This window comes from Lampetra planeri, chromosome 40, assembly GCF_965212315.1.
Source record: "Lampetra planeri chromosome 40, kcLamPlan1.2.h2, whole genome shotgun sequence".
Taxonomy (NCBI): domain Eukaryota; kingdom Metazoa; phylum Chordata; class Hyperoartia; order Petromyzontiformes; family Petromyzontidae; genus Lampetra; species Lampetra planeri.
In genome coordinates, this window is record NC_136146.1 from 8,511,302 (window position 1) to 8,535,644 (window position 24,343).

At 48.2% G+C, this 24,343-nt stretch overlaps 1 protein-coding gene across 1 annotated transcript in view; it reads right to left on the reverse strand.

Moving 5' to 3' along the window:
* Positions 1-23,730, reverse strand: part of LOC144731850 (mitogen-activated protein kinase 14-like) — a 43,196-nt gene extending 19,466 nt beyond the window's left edge. The window contains exons 1-3 of the mRNA XM_078613135.1: positions 23,392-23,730; positions 7,584-7,713; positions 1,603-1,661 (exon numbers count right to left, since the gene is read on the reverse strand). Coding sequence (XP_078469261.1) covers positions 1,603-1,661; positions 7,584-7,713; positions 23,392-23,510 — 308 coding nt within the window. The 5' untranslated portion in view covers positions 23,511-23,730. The remainder of the gene's footprint in view (positions 1-1,602; positions 1,662-7,583; positions 7,714-23,391) is intronic.
* Positions 23,731-24,343: the final 613 nt, after the last annotated feature.

Genomic DNA, 24,343 nt, shown 5'->3' on the forward strand with positions numbered 1-24,343 from the left:
GGGGCCTTACCTGGTAAAATTCAATAACACGGTGTAACTAAGCACCGCAATCCACACAGCACGGATTGACAAAACGGCTGTTCGAAAGGGATGTGTGTTGTTTAAAAAACACACGCGCACAGCCATTTCGTAAGTCGGAAATGGATTTTCCCATTAATTTAATCCGTAAAATTAGGGACTCGTTTCAGACAGTAATTCCAACTCTACTCCAAACCCTAAGGATAAAACGACTTTATCACTTTTGACGACATAAAAATGGAAGTAGCAGTAATAGAGAACATAAATATGAAAACGATTGAACAATTATTAATTTCAAACTAATGATGATGATTGCTTGTGTTGCGATCGAAACGTCATGATTTAATTTATGTTATTTTACACCTACGTGACTTTACCGAAAGAACCAAGAGTAGACTTTTCAGGGAACTCGCCAAAAGATCTGCTGCATGTTCGAATGACTCTAGAGGCGATGTGGAGGCTTTACTTGTTGCACTGCAGAAAAACCATGAAGACGATGTCGTGGACAGATGATGACACAGCCTCCCGGGCGGTTTCTCGTTTGAGGATCTCATGGCGGTGTGCCGGAGTGAAGTTTCGTTCACGCGGAAATTAGATTTTTCACTTATCGAAATTTGTCCGTAATTTGTCAATCGCGTCATAGCAAAATTTCCTCAAGCGAACGTTCGTAAATCGAGGGATGGTTGTCCAAACTAGATGGAACCGATGCGACAGTCGATCCACATGAGCGATACGAAACAATAACAAACATAACCGACACTTGAATCAGAATATTTATTTATACTGGAGGAATCCGATGAGCTATAAACTTTTCTTTCAAAGATATCCAGTAGGGGCACGAGGTAAGAACGTTGCAACAACAAACAGTACAAAAATACAATAGTAGTGCAAAGTACGAGAAAGGTAAACAAATCACACAAACACAATCAAAATAAGTGTTAACTTATTTTTCAGAAGCAACCTGGCCACAAATGAGAGCTCAACAAAGTGGACATTTAAAGCAGCAAAATTATCTAAACAATCTCAATGCACGTTTCGATATCCTGACTCGTGACAACTCATCGAATCACGAGTACCTGAAACCTGACACTCTCAGCGCGTACGGATACGCATGTACGTGCGTGCGGAGAGGTGGCGCAGTGGTTAGAGCATTACGCTATGAACCCAGCGACCCCTATTTGAAGCCAGCAATGCCGACGAATATCTGAACCCGGTCCTGGGCCCTCACCGAGGCCGACTCGGCCTTAAAAGAGTCACTGGGTGGCGTGGTGTGTAAATATTGGCACTGGGGAGATGACGCATGCGGACAGGTGTGGCCACCCACACCCTGGCGTGTTGTGCTGGCCTCAACAGATAGCCCCGCTCACAGCACTTGCCCCAACAGTCTGTTAAAGGCTACACAGGGGATCTTTGTCTTTGTTGTTGTGACCAGAGTGGGGAGCGGTAGAGTAGTGGCGGCCCGCACGACTACGGCCAACGCCGGTGACCATTATCTGAATCGGTCTTTTATTGTTCGTACATGCGCGCACACACAAGCACGTACGGTGCATGCGTGTGCACGCGCGCACACGGCAGGGAACTCACATGTCGTTGAATACATCCAGAGACTTGTCAGGTGTGAAGACATCCAGCAGCCCAATTACCTGCAGGGAGAGGGCAAGCACAGACGTGCACAGACACAGCTTCCTCTGTTACCCGCATTGGAACGACGGGAGCATCGCGCTCTGCTGTACGCTGTTTTGGGCCGGCCTATGCGCACGCGCCGGCGTCAGAACCACACTCCTGGGTGGCTTCGTTTCCCCCCCCCTCCCCCCAGGGCTGGGATTGGCAACGGAGGTGCGTAAACTCAAATCGAGGTGAGTCAATGTGGTGGGAGTGATTCCGGGGGCAGCAGGTGTGTGCACGTACACACGGGTAATTATGAGTAATTGAGCACATTTTGTATTCGCAGCAACTGTTCTCGTAGCGCATATGGTCTGCCGGTAGGGAGCAACTGCTGCCAAGCGTGGTCCCAATTGAGCGATTTTTGCGAGAATGCTTCCAAGTTCGTAAAATTTGGACTACGCAAAAAGGGCCTACCCGGTTCCAATAACGCCGGGTGATCTTTTAACGTCCACCGTGAAACAGACAGAGCGTATTTGTACGGTTAACACATGCCAGAGTCCACACCAGGACTGGCTTGCAAGCCTCTGCAACAAGCGGAAAACAGCACTGCCCCCAACAGTTCGTTAGAGGCTGCACGGGGACCCTTTATCTTTTGTGTTTGCTTACGAAGCTCTGCAACGAGCGGCAAAAGCGCCAGCGCTGGGCCACGTCACCACCACAAAGTGTGTGGGGCTCGACGCGTGCGACCGCCGCTTTTTTTGTCGATTTGCGTTAAACCCCAATTTGTTGGGGGTCGCGGTCTTAACGGCCACGTTTGTTTGCGTGTTCAACACGAGTACGTGCGGTTCGTGCAGACGTGATTCCTTGCAACAGGTTTCTGTTTGGTGTTTGAACACCTTAACAGCTCTTCTTGGTTCTTTCGGTAAAGTCACGTAGAAGGGAAATAATAAAATAAAACATAATAAAAGAATTCTCACGACGTTTCGGCCACAACGCAAGCAGCCGTCCTCAGGCGAAGAACAGGTCTGTCGAGAAGAGAGTCTGAATCTTCTCGACAGACCTGTTCTTCACCTGAGGACGGCTGCTTGCATTGTGGCCGAAACGTCGTGAGAATTATTTTATTATGTTTTATTTTCATTATTTCATTATTTCCCTTCTACGTGACTTTACCGAAAGAACCAAGAAGATGAATCCCTGCAGTCACGAAAGCTTTAAATCGAAATCTTAACAGCTGTTGTATTGCCAGAAAGGGTAAAACCTATTCTTATTTTTTCACACTTTGGTACTGGAAAAAAGGTCCCATTTTGTTGCTGCTCACCCCGAGTTATAAATGCCCTGATAGTGGCATTGGCTTTGTGTTGTTCGCCTTCTGGCGTTGTTCTCTAGTCTGAAACTGGTGAGACTAGGCCCTAAAGAAGGATCTCTTGTGTAGGCCAATCAGTTTCAAAGACAATGACATATATTATCAGAGCATGTTTGTTTGCACGGTTACCACAAGTACATGCGGTTAATGCAGACATGGTTCCTTGCAAAAGGTTTCTATTTGGTGTTTGAACACCAGAAAGTGGTTAAACCCTATTTTGTATTTTTCATACTCAACGGCCATGTATTTTTCATACTTAATGGCCATGAGCGAGTTCAAAAAGACTCGTGCGGAGCCTGTGTGTTGGAACAGCTGTTTGACGCAAGTCTGAAGCTTTTATAAAAATAAAGTGATCACAGTCAAGAACGCTGTGGCCTTTAAAAGAAAATATATATTTCGTGACGTTTCGGGGCCAATGGCTCTTTTCGTCACAGCGCGGAGAGAGGCCAGAGAAGTAGGAGTCACAGAGAGGCCCAGTCTCTCTCTGTGCGCTGTGAAGGAGTATTGCCCGAAATAGTCACCTATTATATATGTGTGTGTGTGTCCTTTTAAGATCAGTGTTATCGAAGAATGCGTTGCGTTTTTTGTTCCGGTAAGCTCTCGATTATCCGTGCTAATGATGGGGAGGGATAGCCGCGGATAATCCAAAAATATAACCATTTGCCACGGATCTCTATTCCAAAAACCACTAATATAGGTATCAATTTATAACGAATACTAATGGATCGAATGATGGATGCGCATGCTCAGTGATAATGTCACTTTCCTGCTCCCACGCAGAAGACTCGGCCCACTAAGTGGATGACAGCAGAGCCACGCCAATCAACATCAATCCAACTCCGCCACCCACTGTTGTCAATATATGCAACTACTGTACTGCAGAGGCAATCACGTGGATTTCGGATTAACAGGAGCACATATTTGTTAAGCACATGACTTGTGATAAACATGTCCAAGAATAACAAAGCATAACTGTTTTTAGATTATTAATTTGGGCTTAGTGGAAATTCTATGATTCACGTCAAAATCTCAGGTGCGCGGGGTTCATCTGCAAATCGGATAAACCGCACGCGGATAATCGAGTCGACCGTACTTTGCGCGTGTGCACCTCTGCCAGTGTGCGGCATCACCATAATCTGATTAATCGTGGTCGGGGACTCAATTAGGCCGCTCTTGTGACATTACTACCTTGATGGTACGGACAGACGAAGCTTTTTGTAACGCCTAAGAGGCCACGGGGCGGAGATGTGGCGCCGTGGTTAGCGCGCACCACACTACGAACCGGGAAACCGGGGATCATCGTTACGAGCAGAGTTCGTGTTGTCTCATCATATCTAGGTAAGCGATCGCCTACTATTATCGGTTCTGTCGTTTGAAAATTTAGTCAGTTTTCTTTTTTCAAGGCAGTCCTGGGTTTGACTAAATATAGCAAAAGGTGAACACAGTTCCAGCGTGCAAACCAAATTAAAACTCATTGGGAGAAGCATCACGGTGACATCTGCGTAATGAAATAATGACGCATTTGACCGTAATTTTTAAGTCCATATTGTTATTAATAAAGCCTCAAGAGGTGTGTGTGTGACAGCTCCCCCGGGCACAGAGCCAGGGCCGTGTTAGCAAGCTACACTATCTTTGTGTTTCCTGTGTGTTGCATCATCATGTTAGCAAGCTACACTATCTTTGTGTTTCCTGTGTGTTGCATCATCATGTTAGCACGCTACACTATCTTTGTGTTTCTTTTGTGTTGCATCATCATGTTAGCACGCTACACTATCTTTGTGTTTCCTGTGTGTTGCATCATCATGTTAGCACGCTACACTATCTTTGTGTTTCCTTTGTGTTGCATCATCATGTTAGCAAGCTACACTATCTTTGTGTTTCCTGTGTGTTGCATCATCATGTTAGCAAGCTACACTATCTTTGCGTTTCCTTTGTGTTGCATCATCATGTTAGCAAGCTACACTATCTTTGTGTTTCTTTTGTGTTGCATCATCATGTTAGCAAGCTACACTATCTTTGTGTTTCCTTTGTGTTGCATCATCATGTTAGCACGCTACACTATCTTTGTGTTTCTTTTGTGTTGCATCATCATGTTAGCAAGCTACACTATCTTTGTGTTTCCTGTGTGTTGCATCATCATGTTAGCAAGCTACACTATCTTTGCGTTTCCTTTGTGTTGCATCATCATGTTAGCAAGCTACACTATCTTTGTGTTTCCTGTGTGTTGCATCATCATGTTAGCAAGCTACACTATCTTTGTGTTTCCTGTGTGTTGCATCATCATGTTAGCAAGCTACACTATCTTTGTGTTTCCTGTGTGTTGCATCATCATGTTAGCAAGCTACACTATCTTTGTGTTTCCTGTGTGTTGCATCATCATGTTAGCAAGCTACACTATCTTTGTGTCTCCTTTGTGTTGCATCATCATGTTAGCAAGCTACACTATCTTTGTGTTTCTTTTGTGTTGCATCATCATGTTAGCAAGCTACACTATCTTTGTGTTTCCTTTGTGTTGCATCATCATGTTAGCAAGCTACACTATCTTTGTGTTTCTTTTGTGTTGCATCATCATGTTAGCAAGCTACACTATCTTTGTGTTTCCTTTGTGTTGCATCATCATGTTAGCACGCTACACTATCTTTGTGTTTCTTTTGTGTTGCATCATCATGTTAGCAAGCTACACTATCTTTGTGTTTCCTTTGTGTTGCATCATCATGTTAGCACGCTACACTATCTTTGTGTTTCTTTTGTGTTGCATCATCATGTTAGCAAGCTACACTATCTTTGTGTTTCCTTTGTGTTGCATCATCATGTTAGCAAGCTACACTATCTTTGTGTTTCTTTTGTGTTGCATCATCATGTTAGCACGCTACACTATCTTTGTGTTTCTTTTGTGTTGCATCATCATGTTAGCACGCTACACTATCTTTGTGTTTCCTTTGTGTTGCATCATCATGTTAGCACGCTACACTATCTTTGTGTTTCTTTTGTGTTGCATCATCATGTTAGCAAGCTACACTATCTTTGTGTTTCTTTTGTGTTGCATCATCATGTTAGCACGCTACACTATCTTTGTGTTTCCTTTGTGTTGCATCATCATGTTAGCACGCTACACTATCTTTGTGTTTCCTGTGTGTTGCATCATCATGTTAGCAAGCTACACTATCTTTGTGTTTCCTGTGTGTTGCATCATCATGTTAGCACGCTACACTATCTTTGTGTTTCCTTTGTGTTGCATCATCATGTTAGCACGCTACACTATCTTTGTGTTTCTTTTGTGTTGCATCATCATGTTAGCAAGCTACACTATCTTTGTGTTTCCTTTGTGTTGCATCATCATGTTAGCAAGCTACACTATCTTTGTGTTTCCTGTGTGTTGCATCATCATGTTAGCACGCTACACTATCTTTGTGTTTCCTGTGTGTTGCATCATCATGTTAGCAAGCTACACTATCTTTGTGTTTCCTGTGTGTTGCATCATCATGTTAGCAAGCTACACTATCTTTGTGTTTCCTGTGTGTTGCATCATCATGTTAGCAAGCTACACTATCTTTGTGTTTCCTGTGTGTTGCATCATCATGTTAGCAAGCTACACTATCTTTGTGTTTCCTTTGTGTTGCATCATCATGTTAGCACGCTACACTATCTTTGTGTTTCTTTTGTGTTGCATCATCATGTTAGCAAGCTACACTATCTTTGTGTTTCCTGTGTGTTGCATCATCATGTTAGCACGCTACACTATCTTTGTGTTTCCTGTGTGTTGCATCATCATGTTAGCACGCTACACTATCTTTGTGTTTCCTTTGTGTTGCATCATCATGTTAGCAAGCTACACTATCTTTGTGTTTCCTTTGTGTTGCATCATCATGTTAGCACGCTACACTATCTTTGCGTTTCCTTTGTGTTGCATCATTGAGAACTGTCGCACAAACGCCGTGATGAACTGATTTTAAGTGTGCGTCTCTCTCCAGCCACGTCCTCCGTTTTTTCCCCTCCACATTTAGGAACGTGCGCTTAGATTTTAATTGAGATGATTTTGATACTAGAAATTGCCACGTGGTGATGAGCCCCATCGTTGAGCTACCCTTTTGTGGCCAGGTTGCTTCTGTAAAAAAAAAAGCAAACGTCTCTCAGTGGGCTTAGCCCGGTAAGATATACATTATTTTAAGCGATTTCTTTACCTTTCGATTTAAAGCTTTCGTGACTGCAGGGATTCATCTTCTTGGTTCTTTCGGTAAAGTCACGTAGAATGGAAATAAAAAAAAAGAAAACATAATAAAATAATTCTCACGACGTTTCGGCCACAACGCAAGCCGCCGTCCTCAGGTGAAGAACAGGTCTGTCGATAACACAGATCTGTTCTTGTGGCCAAAACGTCATGAGAATTATTTTATTATGTTTTATTTTTATTCTTTACTTTTACTATACTTTGCGCTTCTATCGTGTTTTTTTTGTACCGTTTGTCGTCGGAACGTTTTGACCCGTGCCCTACTCGATGCGGTTCTACCCTAACTTAGTAAAAACTGGCGAGCGCTGGCGATGATGCGAGGAGGAGGAGGGAGGCGGGGGGGGGGGGAGCGGGAACCTGCACACTCACGTTCTCGTGGTTCATGTGCTTGAGAAGACGCAGCTCGCGGTAGGCCCGCTTGGCGTGGATCAGCGACTGGAACGGGCGCGACAGCTTCTTCACCGCAACCTTCATGGCGCGGTGCCTGTCCAAGGCCGAGCTGGGAATTAGGGGGGTGCAGGGAAGGTGGGGTGTGTGGAGGGGAGAGGGTAAGAGTGAGGTATGAGCACCGTGACCAGGGTTTGAACTCGAGAGCTTTTCCTTGCCTGCCAAACGCCCCGTTGCCCGTCGGGCTCTCAGTGACACCCAGCCAGATTTGCATCGTTCTCACAGAATAATTGGGGTGGGACACACCACATGGCCAAATCTAGGGCACGAGGAATCAAATCTTCCTTTGGAACACGGAGCCAGTCAATCGTCATCAGGCTGGGTGCTGCTACACTGTGCTCCTCCATCGGCACAACTGTCCGGCCACCAGACCTCTGCTCCTACCACCCTCCACCTATCCTCATCCATGCCCATTTCACCACTTCACGCATGTGCCCCATACCCCACTGCCTCTCATCCACGTTGCACCCATCAGACACCCTCACTCACCATCACATTCCACCTTACTCTGCCTGACCTACCCCAGCAACAACATCAGCTCCATTCCCAGCCCCTGTCCCTACATCCATTCCATCACCTTCCTCACTGAACGCCGTTGGATTGCATCTTAAAGCGCGCTGGAAAAGGGAACTCTAGAAATCCGAAATAAAATAGAGCAGACTGTGAAGCTTCGTGTTCAGCTGCTCATATAAGCGTTCGTCTTACGGCCGCTTCGACATCACGAGAAACGATATCGACGCACCACCGGGGCAGCGTATCGCGGGGAAAAGAAATATCTATTGCGAATTCGTATTTACTTATTTTATACCGCGCAACACCGTTGTACCGCCAATGCGTTCACTTGCAGGCCGGTGGTGCGTGTAACCCGCGTCGTACAGGGACAGATGCCACTCAGCATCCCCTTGGTTGAACTGCAACAGGGCATAGCAACGGTCGAGATGAGACGCGACGACGTTCGGGCGCTTTGAATTGATGGGGCGCTTTTAAGCAAGCGCCGTCAAAACATTCCATTTTGTTTTTCCTTTCATTTCCCACCACCCAATATTTTCCGGGGTCACGGGTAGACTGAAGGGGGGTGTGAAATGCGTCGCCACAGCCATGCCGAGAAGCATCATGGATGTGGTGTGCTGGGCGAGGAAATAGTTTCTGCGTCACCAACGCAGATATATCCAGCTGAAAGTAAGCTCTGGTTAGGGTCAAATGCTGGATGTGAAACGATGCTTCAATATGTCAATAAAATTTTTATTCTCAGGCTCATGGATGCATTCGTTGAATCGTGGTGTAAGGCTCAATTATTTATCTTTTGTTTTGTGCAAATTATATTCCGACGTTATCAATAGAATAAATATCAACACCAATTTTTTTTTTACAAACACAAACAAAACCCGAGGTGATAACAACGTTGATGGATCGCGACAATAGAATTGCCGTGGAGGGGTTGAATTGATGACACGTGTGCAACAAATACACCGGCAGGGTCAGGAGACGGCACCGAGTTAGCCTCGCGTGGTTAAACTTTATAGCCGGACGTGCGCTACGTTTAGTCACTCATCAAGGAAAACCTCACCAATACCGAATGACCACATTTTAAATCACTTCAAATAACAAAAAATCAACATGCCCTGTTTATTTCGATGAAACAATCATCGTCAGGCTGGATGGAAATGTATACTTCCCGCACGACCAGATTATGCGAGGTTTATTTATGTACTTAATAAATGCACTTTAGGAATGAGTGAGTAAGGAGAGATACGCTCCCCGGGTCAATTACCATCCAGTCTGGCAGCTCTAATCGCAACTCTGCTGTAAACGCGACGCGTAACTTACGCTATACCGCCGCCGCCACCATCCCGCCGGTAAAAGCAATTCGGGAAAAAAAAAAATTTGCATTTTTTTGGGCAAAAACGAAAAGTTACGGAACTTCCGCAACGAGTCGTGTAATTTCTCCCGATCCTTCGTGGAAACCCAGTGTTGTTATGGCTCGCTCTCACCGATCGCCCTCTGCCGCTCGCTTTCCCCCGCCCCCCCCCAAGGGGCAGCCGTCATGGGCAATTGAGCTAGGAAATGATTAATCAGATAGAGCATTCGTTTAATTGGTAATTGCTGGCGTAAAAAACGCTTTTCGGAGATGTAATGACCGTGATATCTGTCCCCCCACCCCCCTCCGCTTGATGTGTCCCCAGAGATTCTCCAGGACTGTGGCAGTGCTGAAGTTTCACACCAGCAGCGAACCTCACTCAGCATCAATCATGGTATGTGACCTATAGTCAACACTGGGCGGCACGGCGGGGAATGCCTTTCGTGCACCGCGCTGTGAATCCCGAGGCCTGAGTTGAACACGGGGCCCCAGCTCACGGTGGCAAGTGAAATCTAAATTATTTAAAACTATTAACTAAACTATTTTCATTGTGCCAGCTACGTTGCTCTTTTCAGAAGCGACCTGGCCGTAAATGATAGCTCAACGAAATGACTTATCACGTGGAAATTTGTAGCAGCCAAATACTCGAAATGCGTGATGTTGATTCTATATGGGGGGGTTAAAAACCGGACGACCTGGAGAAAAATCCATGCGACCACGGGGAGAACATGAAAACTCGGGATCGATCCCACAACTTCCTGGATACCAGCAGAGGCATTTAACATCTTGCCACCATGGCAAATCTGAACCGATCCTGGGCTTCCCTCCTCAGCCCTTTACAAACCCTCACTGAGAAGCTTGGTGAAGTATGGTCACACAACCCTCAAGACCAACACAGAGTGGGGAGGCCTTCATTCAGCAGTGGATTGATGAAAGAGCTGTACATTGTTATTGGCGTTTTACACAACATGCACCTAGACAACAGCGACATGAAATTGAAAGCGTTAACAGTGTGCGGTGATGCGTTACGCCGACACAATTTACATGTCAGCGGTGATAAGCTTACAGTGGCGAGCCATAACCGTATCATTCTGTCATCCTACACTAACAGCTCACGGCAGAACTGTCCGTGGCGCAACTCCAAATTCCTCCTCTCTGTACCAAGCGCTCACACCATCACTGCCAGGCGTCGTTACCCCGTGGCAGCCGCAGCCGCCGAGAATCCTGCCATCCTGGCCGCACATTCGCAGGAGCCATCAATCTTCCCCTACACTACTTGGAAGAGGCACTTAAGGGCACCCACACCTCTATCGCGTGGCATTCGCACCCACACAGAGCTTGGCCCCGTGCCTCAAAAGTCACGGTTATTCACGTCCGTAAAATAGTGCGCCCGCTACAACTTGCATTGTTACTTTTACTAATCGTCATTAAGCGTGTAGCAATGCATCAAATTCGTTGACGCGAATCTGTTCCCGGGCTCGTCTTCCACAAATAACATCACGCAGCGTGAGAGACCGTTACTTTGTATTTGCAAATACAATCAAACTGCAGGTTTTCCACTGATGGATTTATCTGGGTCGCAGATTAGGAATACAAAGTAGGGTACGATATGCCGCACTAATTCGCACCCTATTTAAAGGGCGCGATTGCTTCTATATTTAGCGGCGCCTCACCCGTGACACTGTGACCAGCAACTCGAGAAACAATAAAAACAGATGACACCCGTTTTTTACGCGGGTGAACAGTAACAGTTTTATAACCTGACCTGCATGTGCAACACCATCGTTGCTTATGTTTTATCTGGGCCATGTTCGTCACCCTCCCTTCCCTTTCCCGCTTCCCCTCCCGTTTAACCGCACGTTTAGCGAAATCGTTTTACGTAACCCACGGCGGACACAAGCAGTCGCTGCGTTCGCCACAATCTCATCATCACCACCATCATCATCGGCCTTGGTCAATCCGCTGCTGGACGAAGGCATCTCCAAGCCGCCACCGCCACCTTTGACAATCTTGTCATGAAACCATAAATGTCCACGAATGAAGACGATTCAGTCGTAATGACAACGGGCCTGACTAGACAGCGTCATTCACATGGCATGATTTGTTCGGGTTGCATCTCGAGACGCTGAAAATGGCAAACCACGCTTACACTGAATCTCGGCACGAGAAATACCGCGGGAACAAAATAGAAAAAGCAGCGTATGGAAGGTTAGTTACCAGGGAGTCGTGAATTTAAAAAAAATCAACCAAAGGAGGGGAAAGTGCAACGGGGGGTTTGGGGGGGGCAATCCAATGCGGAGATGGAGCAAATAATCTAATTTGCTACATTTCAATGCATTTCACCGAATGATCCGTTACAGTTTTGCAAAGTAGCCGTGTGACCATGCTGTGATCATGCAACACGCTGAAAAATTAGCTCACGTGTAGAAAGAGGCAAGACAGACCGGCCGTTACATCACACCACTTCTAGAGATGGCGCCTACCTGGTAAGGCTTTCATGCAGCAGTGGATCGACCACCGCCGATGACCATTTCTGTAATACAATGCGGACTATATAGGCCCCACGAGGCACGTTATATACGATTAAAAGGAATAGATTTCTGCGCTCGCAATACTGTGCATCAAATCATTGCAACAGAAATCGAGTTATCTACGGATTAGTGCCAATCGGAGAAGACGCAATGCTTCTTCCGGCTAAAAGAACAGGACAGGACAAACACGACAGAAGAACGTGAGCACGTGTGACAGGCAATGCAATTGGGGCTGTACAAACCAGACTCAAGAATCTATACTGGAAATGAAATGTGACAGGCCAGGGAATGGCTGTGGGGGGAGGGTGTAGTGGCAGTGGATTTTTCCTGACTGTCCGGCATTTCACTACATCCCAGCAATTTTATTGAAGCGTCACGGTTTTTTTAGGTAGCGATTAAATTCAAGAAAGATATTCTTTTTTTTGCCAGTCAATTGCCACTCCCTAAGCCCGAGTGTGAAAGAAACTCGCAGTCAAAGTAACAAGTTCACAGAATTTGCGTCAGCTTTAAATAATCGATTCTTACTCGATTCGCTGCGTGCATCGCAAGCGTAGGAAACGTTTAACTATTTAGGAGATACATCGATACTTGGCGGTGACCGATTGCTGTCAGGATGCAACACAGCAATTGCCAAGCGGCTGGCAACCAACAGCGCTCTCAAAGCTGTAATTGGCAGAAGAGTGCAACGCGTTTCTTGAGCGGACAGAGAAGTAGAAGAATAGGTTTTACCCTTTCTGGCAATAAAACAGTTGTGTTAAGATGTTAAAACACCAAACTGAAACCTTTTGCAAAGAATCACGTCTGCATTAACCACACATACTTGTGGTGACCAGGTATGTGTGTGGTATTTTTTGATACTGCCAAGGGAGGTCCCATGATGTTGCTGCTCAAAACCGAGCTCTCAATGTTCTGGTAGTGGCATTGTCTTTGTGCTGTTCGTCTTTTGGCATCCTCTGGTCTAACACCGTTTGAGACTAGGCTCTATAGAAAGCTGTCTGGTGTGGACTAATCAGTTTCAAAGACAATGCATCATCATATACTACCAGAGCATGTTTTTTTTTTGCATGTTCACCACAAGTATATGTGATCAATGCAGAGATGATTCCTTGCACGAGGTTTCAGCTTGGTGTTTTAATACGTTAAGATCGGTTTTATTGCCAGAAAGATCAAAACCTATTCTTATATTTTGATACTGGCAAAGGCGGTCCCATGATGGACAGAGAAGTGTTGTGACCTGCAGCGTGGCCAGTGAGTGAGTGAGTAAACGTGTGAGTGAGTGTCGGTCGGTCGGTGTGAATGGGGGAGTGAATGATCGGGTGCGTGTCTGTGTTGTTATAGTTGCTACTCGCGAACAGCGCTTGCCACAAGTCTTATGAGGCTACGCGGGGATCTTTGTTTGTTGTCGAGACCAGAGCGGGGAGCAGTAGTGTAGTAGCGGCTAGCGCGCTGCGCTACGGACCAAGGAGACCCGAGTTCGATTTCCGACTACGACCAACACCAGTGACGATTATCTGAACCGGTTCTGGGACTCCCCTAGGTCGACTCAGCCTCAAATAAGTACCTGGTGCGGTGTGTAAACGTTGCCACGAGGGAGACAAAAGGCGGCCTGGCCACCCACCCCCTCGTGTGCTGTGCCGACCTTCATAGACGCTCACTAACAACACTTGCCCCTACGCTCTGTTAAGGCTACATGGGGGATATTTGTCTTTGTTGTGACCAGTGGGGAGCGGCACCATAGCGGTTATGAACCCTGTGACACGAGTCCAATTGCCACTCACGGTCAACACCAGTGAAGGTTATCTGAACCGGTCTTGGGCCTCCCCTCGGTCGACTCAGCTTCAAATAAGAACCGGGTGCGGTGTATTAAGCATCGCTACTGGGGAGACAAAGGCGGCCGGGCGTAATGCTGCATGGCCACCCACCCCCTTCGTATACTGTTCTGGCCTTCATGGGAGCTTGCCAACATCACTTGCCCTAACAGTCTGTCAAAGGCTATGTTTGTAATGCATGTGCGTTGAACTTCTTTCGCACCGTACGTAGGCAACCGTGCCAATAATGGGAGGTGCGGTGGGGGCGAAGGACAACAAACTATGGTGGGGAAGGGGGGAGATCTTTTGACTCTGTTGTGACCTGCAAGTAAGGAGGTTGAACAACAACACTGTGTGCAAGAGAAACTTGCAAGCTGTTCCCCCCCCTCCACAAGATCTTGCGTAACGCTTACCCCCCCCACCACTCGCCAGCCCCCCCCGCTCACCAGCCTACCGCCCCCAAGCCCCCCATTTCCCGTCTCCCCCACCCCGGTCTCGCTCGGTGGTTTTCTTTTTGCGCAAGCGACGGCTCTGACAACGCGGCTGGCGATTCCCCGACACCACTCTGCGGCCACCACCACCCTCCATTTACCTGCCTCGACTACGTCAACTCCCAGTAGGGCGTGCGTTGCAGAATGCGTGCACGTTTGCGTTTGTGTGCATTGTATGTACGTTGAACTTCTTTCGCACCGTACGTAGCACAACCGTGCTAATCGGAGGTGCGGGGGGAGACCACTAAAACACAAAAAGCAAGTGTTCTCAAGAAATTAGTTGACAATTTAGATGATATAAAAGTTGCTTAGCTCCCACTGGCTTCCTCATATCGGAAGGAGCAAGAACGTTCCAGACGGCCGCAGGAGGATGGCCGGAGTTCGCGTGACGGTTTATGCTCCTTGACGAGATCAGCGAGGTATTGTGGGTTCATTTATAGCAAGCACTTTGTGCGTGCAATGAGTGCGAGACTCTAAGTATGTGAAGAAGGGCTTGAGCGGAACTTCCAATCACGCCCAACGTTATGTTGTTCAACCACAGACGATCAATCGGTGGCGGTCACGTGCGGTGGGGTAAAGTGTGGGAACTCCCACCTCTTCCCTGATATTTGGCCAGTACGTACACAAGGGTACAGTAAAACCTTGGATTGCGAGTAACTTGGTCTGCGAGTATTTTGCAAAACGATCAAAATTTTTAAATATTAATTTGATAAACGAGCGAGGTCTTGCAATACGAGTAGTACGTGTATACGCTTTGTCTGCCGAGCGTCACGTGATCACAACTGATATACGAGTGCTTTGATGTACGAGTGCTTTGGATTACAAACACGTTTCTGGAACGAATTATGCTCACAATGCATGGTTTTACTGTAGGCGAAAACACCCTCTGGAGGGGATCTCTAGAGCTCTAGACACTTCAACCAGCTGTGACGTGAGCAAGCTGTTGAGGACTGCACCTTTATCTCTATAAACTAAACTAAAACTATGAACAATGTTTTAGTTTACCAGGTAAGGCCCACTGAGCTATGTAGCTCTTTTTCAGAAGCGACCTGGCTATCACAAATGGTAGCTCAACGAAGTGGCTTATCACGTGGAAATTTATAGCAGCCAAATACCCTAAAACACGCGCGGATTCTAAATGCAGAGGGAAAAACCGAAGGACCCAGAGAAAAATCCACACGACCACGGGCAGAACAAGCAAACGCCAAACATACAGGCATCGGGGTCAGGATCGAACCCGCGATCTTGTGATTCCACATTGACTAACGTCCCCGTTTGCCCCATTTCAACATTTTAATCAACGGCAACACTACTGCAGATATCTCTCAACGTGCTCGTCTGGCTGCACTGCGCGTTCTCAGTGATGTCCGACGTTTCGCTCCGCCTGCTGGGAGCTTCCGCAAGAACTTAATTCCCAGCACGTTGAAATGGAAACGTCGGGACGTGGTGCCAAACGCGGTGCAAAAACCTACGCAAAGGGGTACAATCGTTGTCTAAACCACCAATGCAAAAATGTGTCTCGGCCATTCTGCCAAGATGTGACCGTCTCTCAGACTGACGGGGCCTGTCCCGTGGGCTGGGGGAACGAACCCCTCCACGCTCCGCCGTGACGCCGCCACGGCGTAAGTGCCAACGAATGGAGCTGCCTAAATCTGCTTCAGGTTCTGCGACCGACAGTCAGGAGGGGGCGATGGTAATTGTTTTCGTTTTAAACAAATGACGGAGAAAAAGGGAAGTATGAAATGTACCGTCTGAATGAGCACAAGAAAGTAAAGTGTGCGTGCGGAGTGAAAGACTGCGGTGGACCGTATGGGCAGACAGATTTTGCCTTTTGTGATGTTATGTCTCACATCAGCTTTTCTTCATTTCCTCCCTCTCGTAACTAAGGTTTTCCGTCCTGTTTTGCAACAATTTTTATCATACAGTGCCGTGCTCTCGAGTTCAGGAGATGAACACATTTGCATTTCAAACTCATCCAACACTGCAACTTCCCTTTGAGTGAGAAAGTTTCAATGGCAAGAAATCATCATCATCATCAATAATTATCATCACTGTCACCAGCATAATCTTCATTCTGGTGGAGCAGTGGTACAGTGGTATGAAGCCGACAAACCGGAGTTAAACTTTCGGCCATGGCTAACGTCAGTCAAACGGTCTTGTACACCCGCCTTGATAGACCATCAACTCGCGCTGACCAACGTGCAGTATTGCCAAAAAACCATCAAGACCAGCACGGATTGGGAACGCCCTCAACCAGAAGCACCCTGACAAAGGGCCGAACGTGTCGACGAAATTCGGACTTATTTATGGTCCGATTGCATCTCCATCTCAAGACCGCAGTCTGTTCAACTGTTGACAAATCTGTCGCTTGATGAAGCTAGTTGTAATTGACTGGCGAAACGTCGTACTCCGATTGTAAATGTTGTGGATTTGCTCTCCAACACACCGGTTAGTGCTGTGCTAGTGACGAGCTGCCATGTTCTGTTCACGTGACAAACCTCACTGTCTGGCTGTGTCGGGTGGTGGCGGGTTTAACAACACGTCTATATTTTAGATTTGAAGTTTTCGTGACTGCAAGGATCCATACTCTTTGGTTCTTTCGGTAAAGCCACGTATGTGAAAAATAAAAAAATAAAATAGAAATAAATAAATCACTGATTTTTTTATTTCTATTTTTTTTATTTTAAAAAAAAAATTCACCTACGTGACTTTACCGAAAGAACCAAAGAGTATACATTCATATTTACGCGATCTAACCCAAACAAAAAAAAAACCTATATTATGGATGATATTGGTCGCGAAACCCTACTACGTGTTAAAACTGTTGGCAACTCTCCGCCGCTTGAAAGACACCAATCGAGTGAAGCGGTCGGTCGTAAAGAGTTAAAATCAAGCTCTGGCCCACACCCCGCCTCCAACCCTAACTCGACGCGGCTTTGTAGGGAGCCCGTGCGAGGGGCTCTTTCAAACCCGCACTGTCGCGGAAACTGCCCGAGGTTGCCTTCCCACGGCCGAGCATTCAAATGCAAATGTGGACAGTCGACGCGGAGGCGAGGCCAGGCGAGAAGAGGCGACTGGACTTTGAGAAGAGACGCGGGATTTTTTTTATTTAGGTTCGTGAATGGGGAGGTTCTGACGCTGGCGCCCCCAAGACTCGCGCACGCCTCTCGTACAGTTTCCTCGCGAAGAGAAAAAAACGCAGTTAGAGCGATTGAATTGTTAAATGCGTTATAGCACTCGATTTGTAAATGCTGTGGTATTTACTCTCCCGGCACACCGGTTGTGGTGAACCGGTCACGAATTGGCATGTTTTTGGTTTTTACGTGATAGACCCTTACCGATTGTTGGGGCGGTGGCGGATTTAACGACACGTTATATTTACGTGATCTAACCCCCCAAAAAATTAAAACCTCCGTTATGGAAAAACAACTGGTTTTGGCGCCTCCGCATTCTCGGAATCGGTCACCCGCCAATCAGTGTCATTGTGCGCGTGAGCTGCGCTGGATTGTTCCATGAATTTGCAGCGAAAAGTTGATTTCTTTTTCCTGTCTTTGATGATTTTTCTTGAGGATGAGTTGTTAGGGGTGGGGCGTCATGAACTTTTCACCGCCAGGTCTCCCCTCACAAAGAGGCTTGCGTATCCAAGGGATATCATCTTGGCCATGAAGTGTGCAAACCATAAACCCATTGTTACACTTCACTGTAAATAATCACTGGTCGTCAGCAGTCATTATGGACTACACCTTGCACCGACTTTTATGTCGTTAATGTCAAGGGCTGCCAGAACAAAGGTTGCGACTGGCTAATTTGGGAGTAAATTGCCAGGTTTGTTCACGTGACAAACTTGATGTATGCGGCTTTGCCGGGTGGAGGTATACAATGCACTTTTTTACATTTCACCTTCATGCCGATCTGACCCAAAAAAAAAATTGCCAATCATATTTTTCGATTTAAAGCTTTCGTGACTGCAGGGATTCATATTGTTGGTTCTTTCGGTAAAGTCACGTAGAAGGGAAATAATAAAATAATAAAAATAAAACAATTACATTCTCACGACGTTTCGATTGCAAGACAAGCAATCATCATCAGGTGTGAAAACAACAGCAGGAAATCATTGCAGGACAAATGCAATGTTCAAACAGTGTCGTAAAGACAATACACACAACAAATAAGCACAAAAAATATTTGAAATCCAAACTGTACTTGCCACTAGTGTACTTAATTTTTTGTTCAGTTTATTTGAGTTATCCATACTCTATTTGAAAAAAAAGGATTTAATTTAGTCTTAAATGATGAGTGCATGTGAGTATTATGGCAATGCTGCTGCTGCATTGGCAGTGGTGCACAAGCAAACAGAATAACAACTAAATGCATTCATCAATAACTGTGGCCTGAAAGGGGAAAAAGGTTTTGGAATGGGCGACGTTTCGGGTAAAGGTCCTTCTTTACAGTACGTAAGAACACGCAAGGCACGATAGGGAGGACCGATCCCAATGGTCACACGCTCGCCTTCGACAGTACAATCCCACAAATCACCTCTTGTACTGCCACGACTCGTAAAGTGAATGCACGGCATGGGGAGGGAGGGTGGCCAAAAGGCCTCAACTGTTTTTTTAAACACAACTGAGACACAAAGCCCAGTGCGGCAGGTTTACTGTGCTGCAGCTGTATTGGGTTTAAAAAAACCCACTTAGTTTGGAATGGGTTGCGTTCACTGGGGTGGCGAGCTGGTGAAACTATGGCCCTGCTCTCGTCGAATGTGGCTACCGAGGTGAGGGTCTGGGGCGACCCTACTGACGGATGTGTGGTGGGGGGGGGGGTCGAACTTGGCCACCCGGGTTCGATGCCGGATCACGGCTAACACCGGTGACGATTGTCCGAACCGGAACCGGGCCTCCCCTAGGTCGGCTCAGCCTCGAATGACTACCAGGTGCGATGTGTAAATATCGCCAGTAAGGAAGACAAAGGCGACCGGGTGTGGTGTTGGCCACCCTCGTGTGCCGTGCCGGCCTTCATCGGTGCTCGCTAACAGCACTTGCCCAACAGTCTGTTGAGGCTATACGGGGGGTCTTTGTCTTTGGGGTGGTGGTGGTGGGTGGAAACGCGGTGTGGGTCAACCCAACTGGAATTCCTATCCCCCCCCCCCTCTCGGACTCACCACCACCCCCACACCACCACCACAAATCCACAAAGTTCTGCCGAAGTTGGAGGACATCTGTTGTTCTATCTGCAATGGAATACTCAGTTCCTCCACCACCCCCCTCTCCCCACCACCCCCATTGTACTTGCCAATAAGCAACGATAAAGCAGGTTGATTGATGATCAAGAGCGGCACTCGCTAATTCACTCCCAAGACAACTCGCTCAGTCGCCTCCGTATCACTTTTCCATCGCTACTTGCCCTGCGCTGCTTGACATCCCTGCACCCACGTTGAGAACTCATTCACTCGGTCTGCCAACGCCGACAAATCTGCATCTCTCATCCGTGCTGTGTCCAACAACCATTCTTCACAGGCCACAACACAGGCACGCCTAACTTATACAGATAGTCCCTGAATTTCGATCTTACGATGGCGATGCGACAAAATGCATGTTAAAAGTTTTTTTTTAGCAGATAGGATTGTTTCCTGAAAAAACTATCTATTAAATTGCAGTTCATATAGGTAGGCTAAGCATTTACCTTGTTTTTACCTTACATTTCACTGTGCAATACAGTATTGTAATTAATACATAGATAGAGTATATAGTTTATACAGTACGGTACTGTAAATTGCTGTTTTGCTAAATTATCACCATTCTGTAAGACTCCTGGGTAGGCTAGGCCATCTTCGACTTACGATATTTTTGACTTACGATGGGGTCGCCGTAACGCATCTCCATCGTAAGTCGAGTTCCCTCGAAAAGCTGCACAAGTGGGCTTCTCCCTCTTGAGTCGCTTCCCCCCCCTACCAATTGCTTATAACCGTACTCAATTTGAGGAACGAATCAATAACGCTTATGTATCCATTACAATCTCCAACAGTGGTAAAGTCTTGTTTGGGTGCGTAAATGCACTGTCGTTGTGTCGTCCGCCCACCTCCAACCGACGCAGACAATCGTGAAGGTTCGTGTTGGGTTTCGGTGGTGTGTCTGTGTGTGTGTGCGACACATTAACACTGACGCGATCTAACACCGAAAATTAAAAACGTCATCGTGAATAATATCGATCGCGAGGAGCCGACGACGTGTTAGGGGCCGTCCATAAATGACGTCACGCAAATTTGGACGAGTTTTGACCCCCCCCCTCGTCACACGGCGTCACAAAAAGTCAGACCCCCCTCAAATATGACGTCACAAAGCTCTGCCCCCCCCCCCAAAAAAAAATGCTTCAAATCGCTTTAAACTATTGTCATTGTAGTGCATATTTAATGTGGCGCTGCACTCTGATGTTGTAGGATAAAACATTTATTAACAAGTCTATTTAATTCAGTAGAACGTGTTGTCTATGTTTACTTAAAGTTGCGCATTTTGATGCGACGTCACATTTCTCAACCCCCCCCCCCTCGTCACACATCGTCACAAATGTCTGACCCCCCCCCCAGGTGCGTGACGTCATTTATGGACGGCCCCCTACATCTTCGACAGTGAGGTTTCTTCTTACAGTCCGCCCTGCATTGTCTCCTAGCCACTCCAAACTTCCGCAGTCGTGAAAACTTTTTTTTTGCCCGACACATCGGCCCACAGACCTCGTCTCGTCGTGACGGACCCCCCCTCCACCACCCCCCTTGCGGGTGGAGGGGACTGGGGGGGTGGGCGAGGAGGCACTGGGGAGGGAGAGGGGATCACGAGAGGGAGGGAGAGGGGGGAGGGAGGGAGAGGGGGGAGGAAGAGGGGGGAGGGAGGGAGAGGGGGAGGGAGAGGGGGGAGGGAGGGAGAGGGGGGAGGGAGAGGGGGGAGGGAGAGGGGGGCTGAGAGGGGGGAGGGAGGGAGAGGGGGGAAGAGGGAGAGGGGATCACGAGAGGGAGAGAGAGGGGAGGGGGGAGGGAGGGAGAGGGGGGAGGGGGCGAGAGGGGGGAGGGAGAGGGGGGAAGAGGGGATCACGAGAGGGAGAGAGAGGGGAGGGAGGGAGAGAGGGGAGGGGGGGAGGGAGAGGGGATCACGAGAGGGAGAGGGGAGGGGGGAGGGAGGGAGAGGGGAGGGGGGAGGGAGAGGGGAGGGGGGAGGGAGGGAGAGGGGGGAGGAGGGAGAGGGATAGAGATGTAGATCTCGAGAGGGATCAATGGGGAGGGGAGAGGGGACCACGAGAGGGAGAGAGAGGGGAGGGGATAGGGAGATCTCGAGAGGGATCAATGGGAAGAGGGAGGGAGATCTCGAGAGGGATCAGTGGGGATGGAGAAGGGGTCCTGAGAGCGAGAGAAGAGGGAGGGAGATCTCGGGAGGAAGATCTCCAGAGGGATCAGTGGGCAGGGAGAAGAGAGAGGGCGAGAGGGGTCACTGGAGATCTCGAGAGGGATCAATGGGGAGGAGGGGAGAGGGGTCCTGAGGGCGAGAGAGAGAGGGATCGTGATCACTGGTGGGGGGGAGGGGGAAGGGGTCACGAATAGTGAGAAAGGGGAGAGGGAGATGTCGAGAGGGATCAGTGGGTATGGAGGCAGGCGAGGGGGGGGGGTCTCCTCGTGTATCCCAACACCCCCAGCACCCCCATGGGTCACGATTGGGCCGCATGGACACGGGGAAGGCTGCTGCTGCTGCCGCAGGGTCGTGATTATGTAACGCGAGACGGAGTGCACGCAGTGTTCTCGCCTTGCATGCCGCAGTGGTGGTGGCGGGATGATGATGATGATATGAATATATTATTAACCGTCTCGGGTCAACTCGCTTATGACATGACGATACAATGTTATAACGCCGATGTTCAAACGAACGCTGGTGATGGTGGCGTGAGGTCGATTTGCAAAGAGCATTGTTGAGTTATCTCCGTTTCGCCAGTCAGAAGTGATTGACGATGGTGATGATGACGAATCGTGTTACACGATATTACGATGCGTGATTTGTTAGCCACTGATGTTTGTGTTGACGCTTGATGGGGGATGAGCAAGTTAGTAAACAGGTGAAGACACTCTCCCTTCACCCCGTGACGACTGCCCAACCCTCCCAGAGACACCACAATCGATCACGATCGATGATGATCTTGAAGTACAACCAACTTCGCACAAACTCAATGGTTTTGATCTCGAGTTGGGAGCCAACAACGCTGGAAGTCGGCCGCGTTCACCGATGCCGTGGTTTGTTCTTCGACAAACCCATCAACATCACCAACAGTCGCCATCGAAAGCAGGGTCACGCACACTGCTGATGAACCTCGTGAGAAGGCTAAACCAGTGCGTAGGTTTTTGCAATTAAAACAAACTAAATAAAACACAGCTGTAGTGACATCGCCTCATGTAACCCATCATCATCATCAGCTGCTGCATTGTATAAATCCGCACGACGCTGGTATCAGTGAGGTTTCATAATAACAACGTTAATCAATTCAAACAAACACAATAAAACAAAGCTGCAGTGACCATCGCCTCATGTAACCCATCATCATCTGCTGCTGCTGCATTGTTTAAATCCGTACGACGCTGGGACCAGTAAGGTTGCATACTAACAACAACGTTAATCAAACGCCAATTAGCTTGTAAGTGACCTAAAGTCCACGGACTTCGCTACTATCGTCTCTACGAGTGGTCGTCTGGTAACCACCGCCTCGACACGGCGCACTTAGGACGACGAAACGTTTCGCTCGATTCTCTCCCGCACTTAACTCGGGCCTCCACAACTTTACCGGAGTACAACAACAACAACCACCCCTTACACGAGAGACAATTAAACAAATTCGCCTCCTAACTTCCTCACAAAGTTACCCGCTCGCTGCTCCTTGTTGTTGTTGCCGTGCAACCGACTCCCAAACCCCGACAACTTCCACAGAGGCCTACTCCGGGCTCTCTCCTCCACGAGCCCCCCTCGCTTGCCTGGACTGGGTACCCGCCCGCCGCCGCGGTTCACGGCGTTGCCTCACCACACGGAGCCGTAGGCGCCCGAGCCCACGGGAGTGAGTCCGCTGTATCGTTCGGGCACCTCCCAGACCGTCTTGTTGAGCTCCTGGCGGTAGAAGGAGGGCTTCGCCGTGGCGGACATGGCTGTGTTGATGTGTGTTTGTGGTGGTGGCGGCTGGTGTTGATGTTGTTGTTGTTCTACCGCGGGGCTGCTGCTGCTGCGGTGTGGGCTGAGTGAGCGGCGGGCGAAGTTGGAAGCGTCACGGCGCCCTGGCTGGGCCGCCTCAAGCAGGAAGCGACTTTGCACGCACGCACGCACAGACACACACAGACACACACACGCACACAGTGAGATGCACGCACACACACACAGACACGCACACACACACGCACACAGTGAGATGCACGCACAGACACACACACGCACAGACACGCACACACACGCACAGACACGCACACAGTGAGATGCACACACACAGACACGCACACAGTGAGATGCACACAGACACGCAGACACACAGACATGCACACACAGACACACGCACACAGTGAGATGCACGCACACACACACAGACACGCACACACACAGACACGCACACAGTGAGATGCACACACACACAGACACGCACACACACACAGACACGCACACACACACACAGACACGCACACAGTGAGATGCACACAGACACAGACACGCAGACACACACGCAGACACACACGCAGACACGCACGCACACAGTGAGATGCACGCACACACACACGCAGACACACAGACACACACAGACACGCACACACACACGCAAACACAGACACGCACACACACACACGCAAACAAAGACACGCACGCAGACACAGACACGCACGCACACGCACACAGTGAGATGCACACGCACACAGTGAGATGCACACACAGGCACACACAGACACACACACACAGTGAGATGCACACACACAGTGAGATGCAGCACAAAGGCA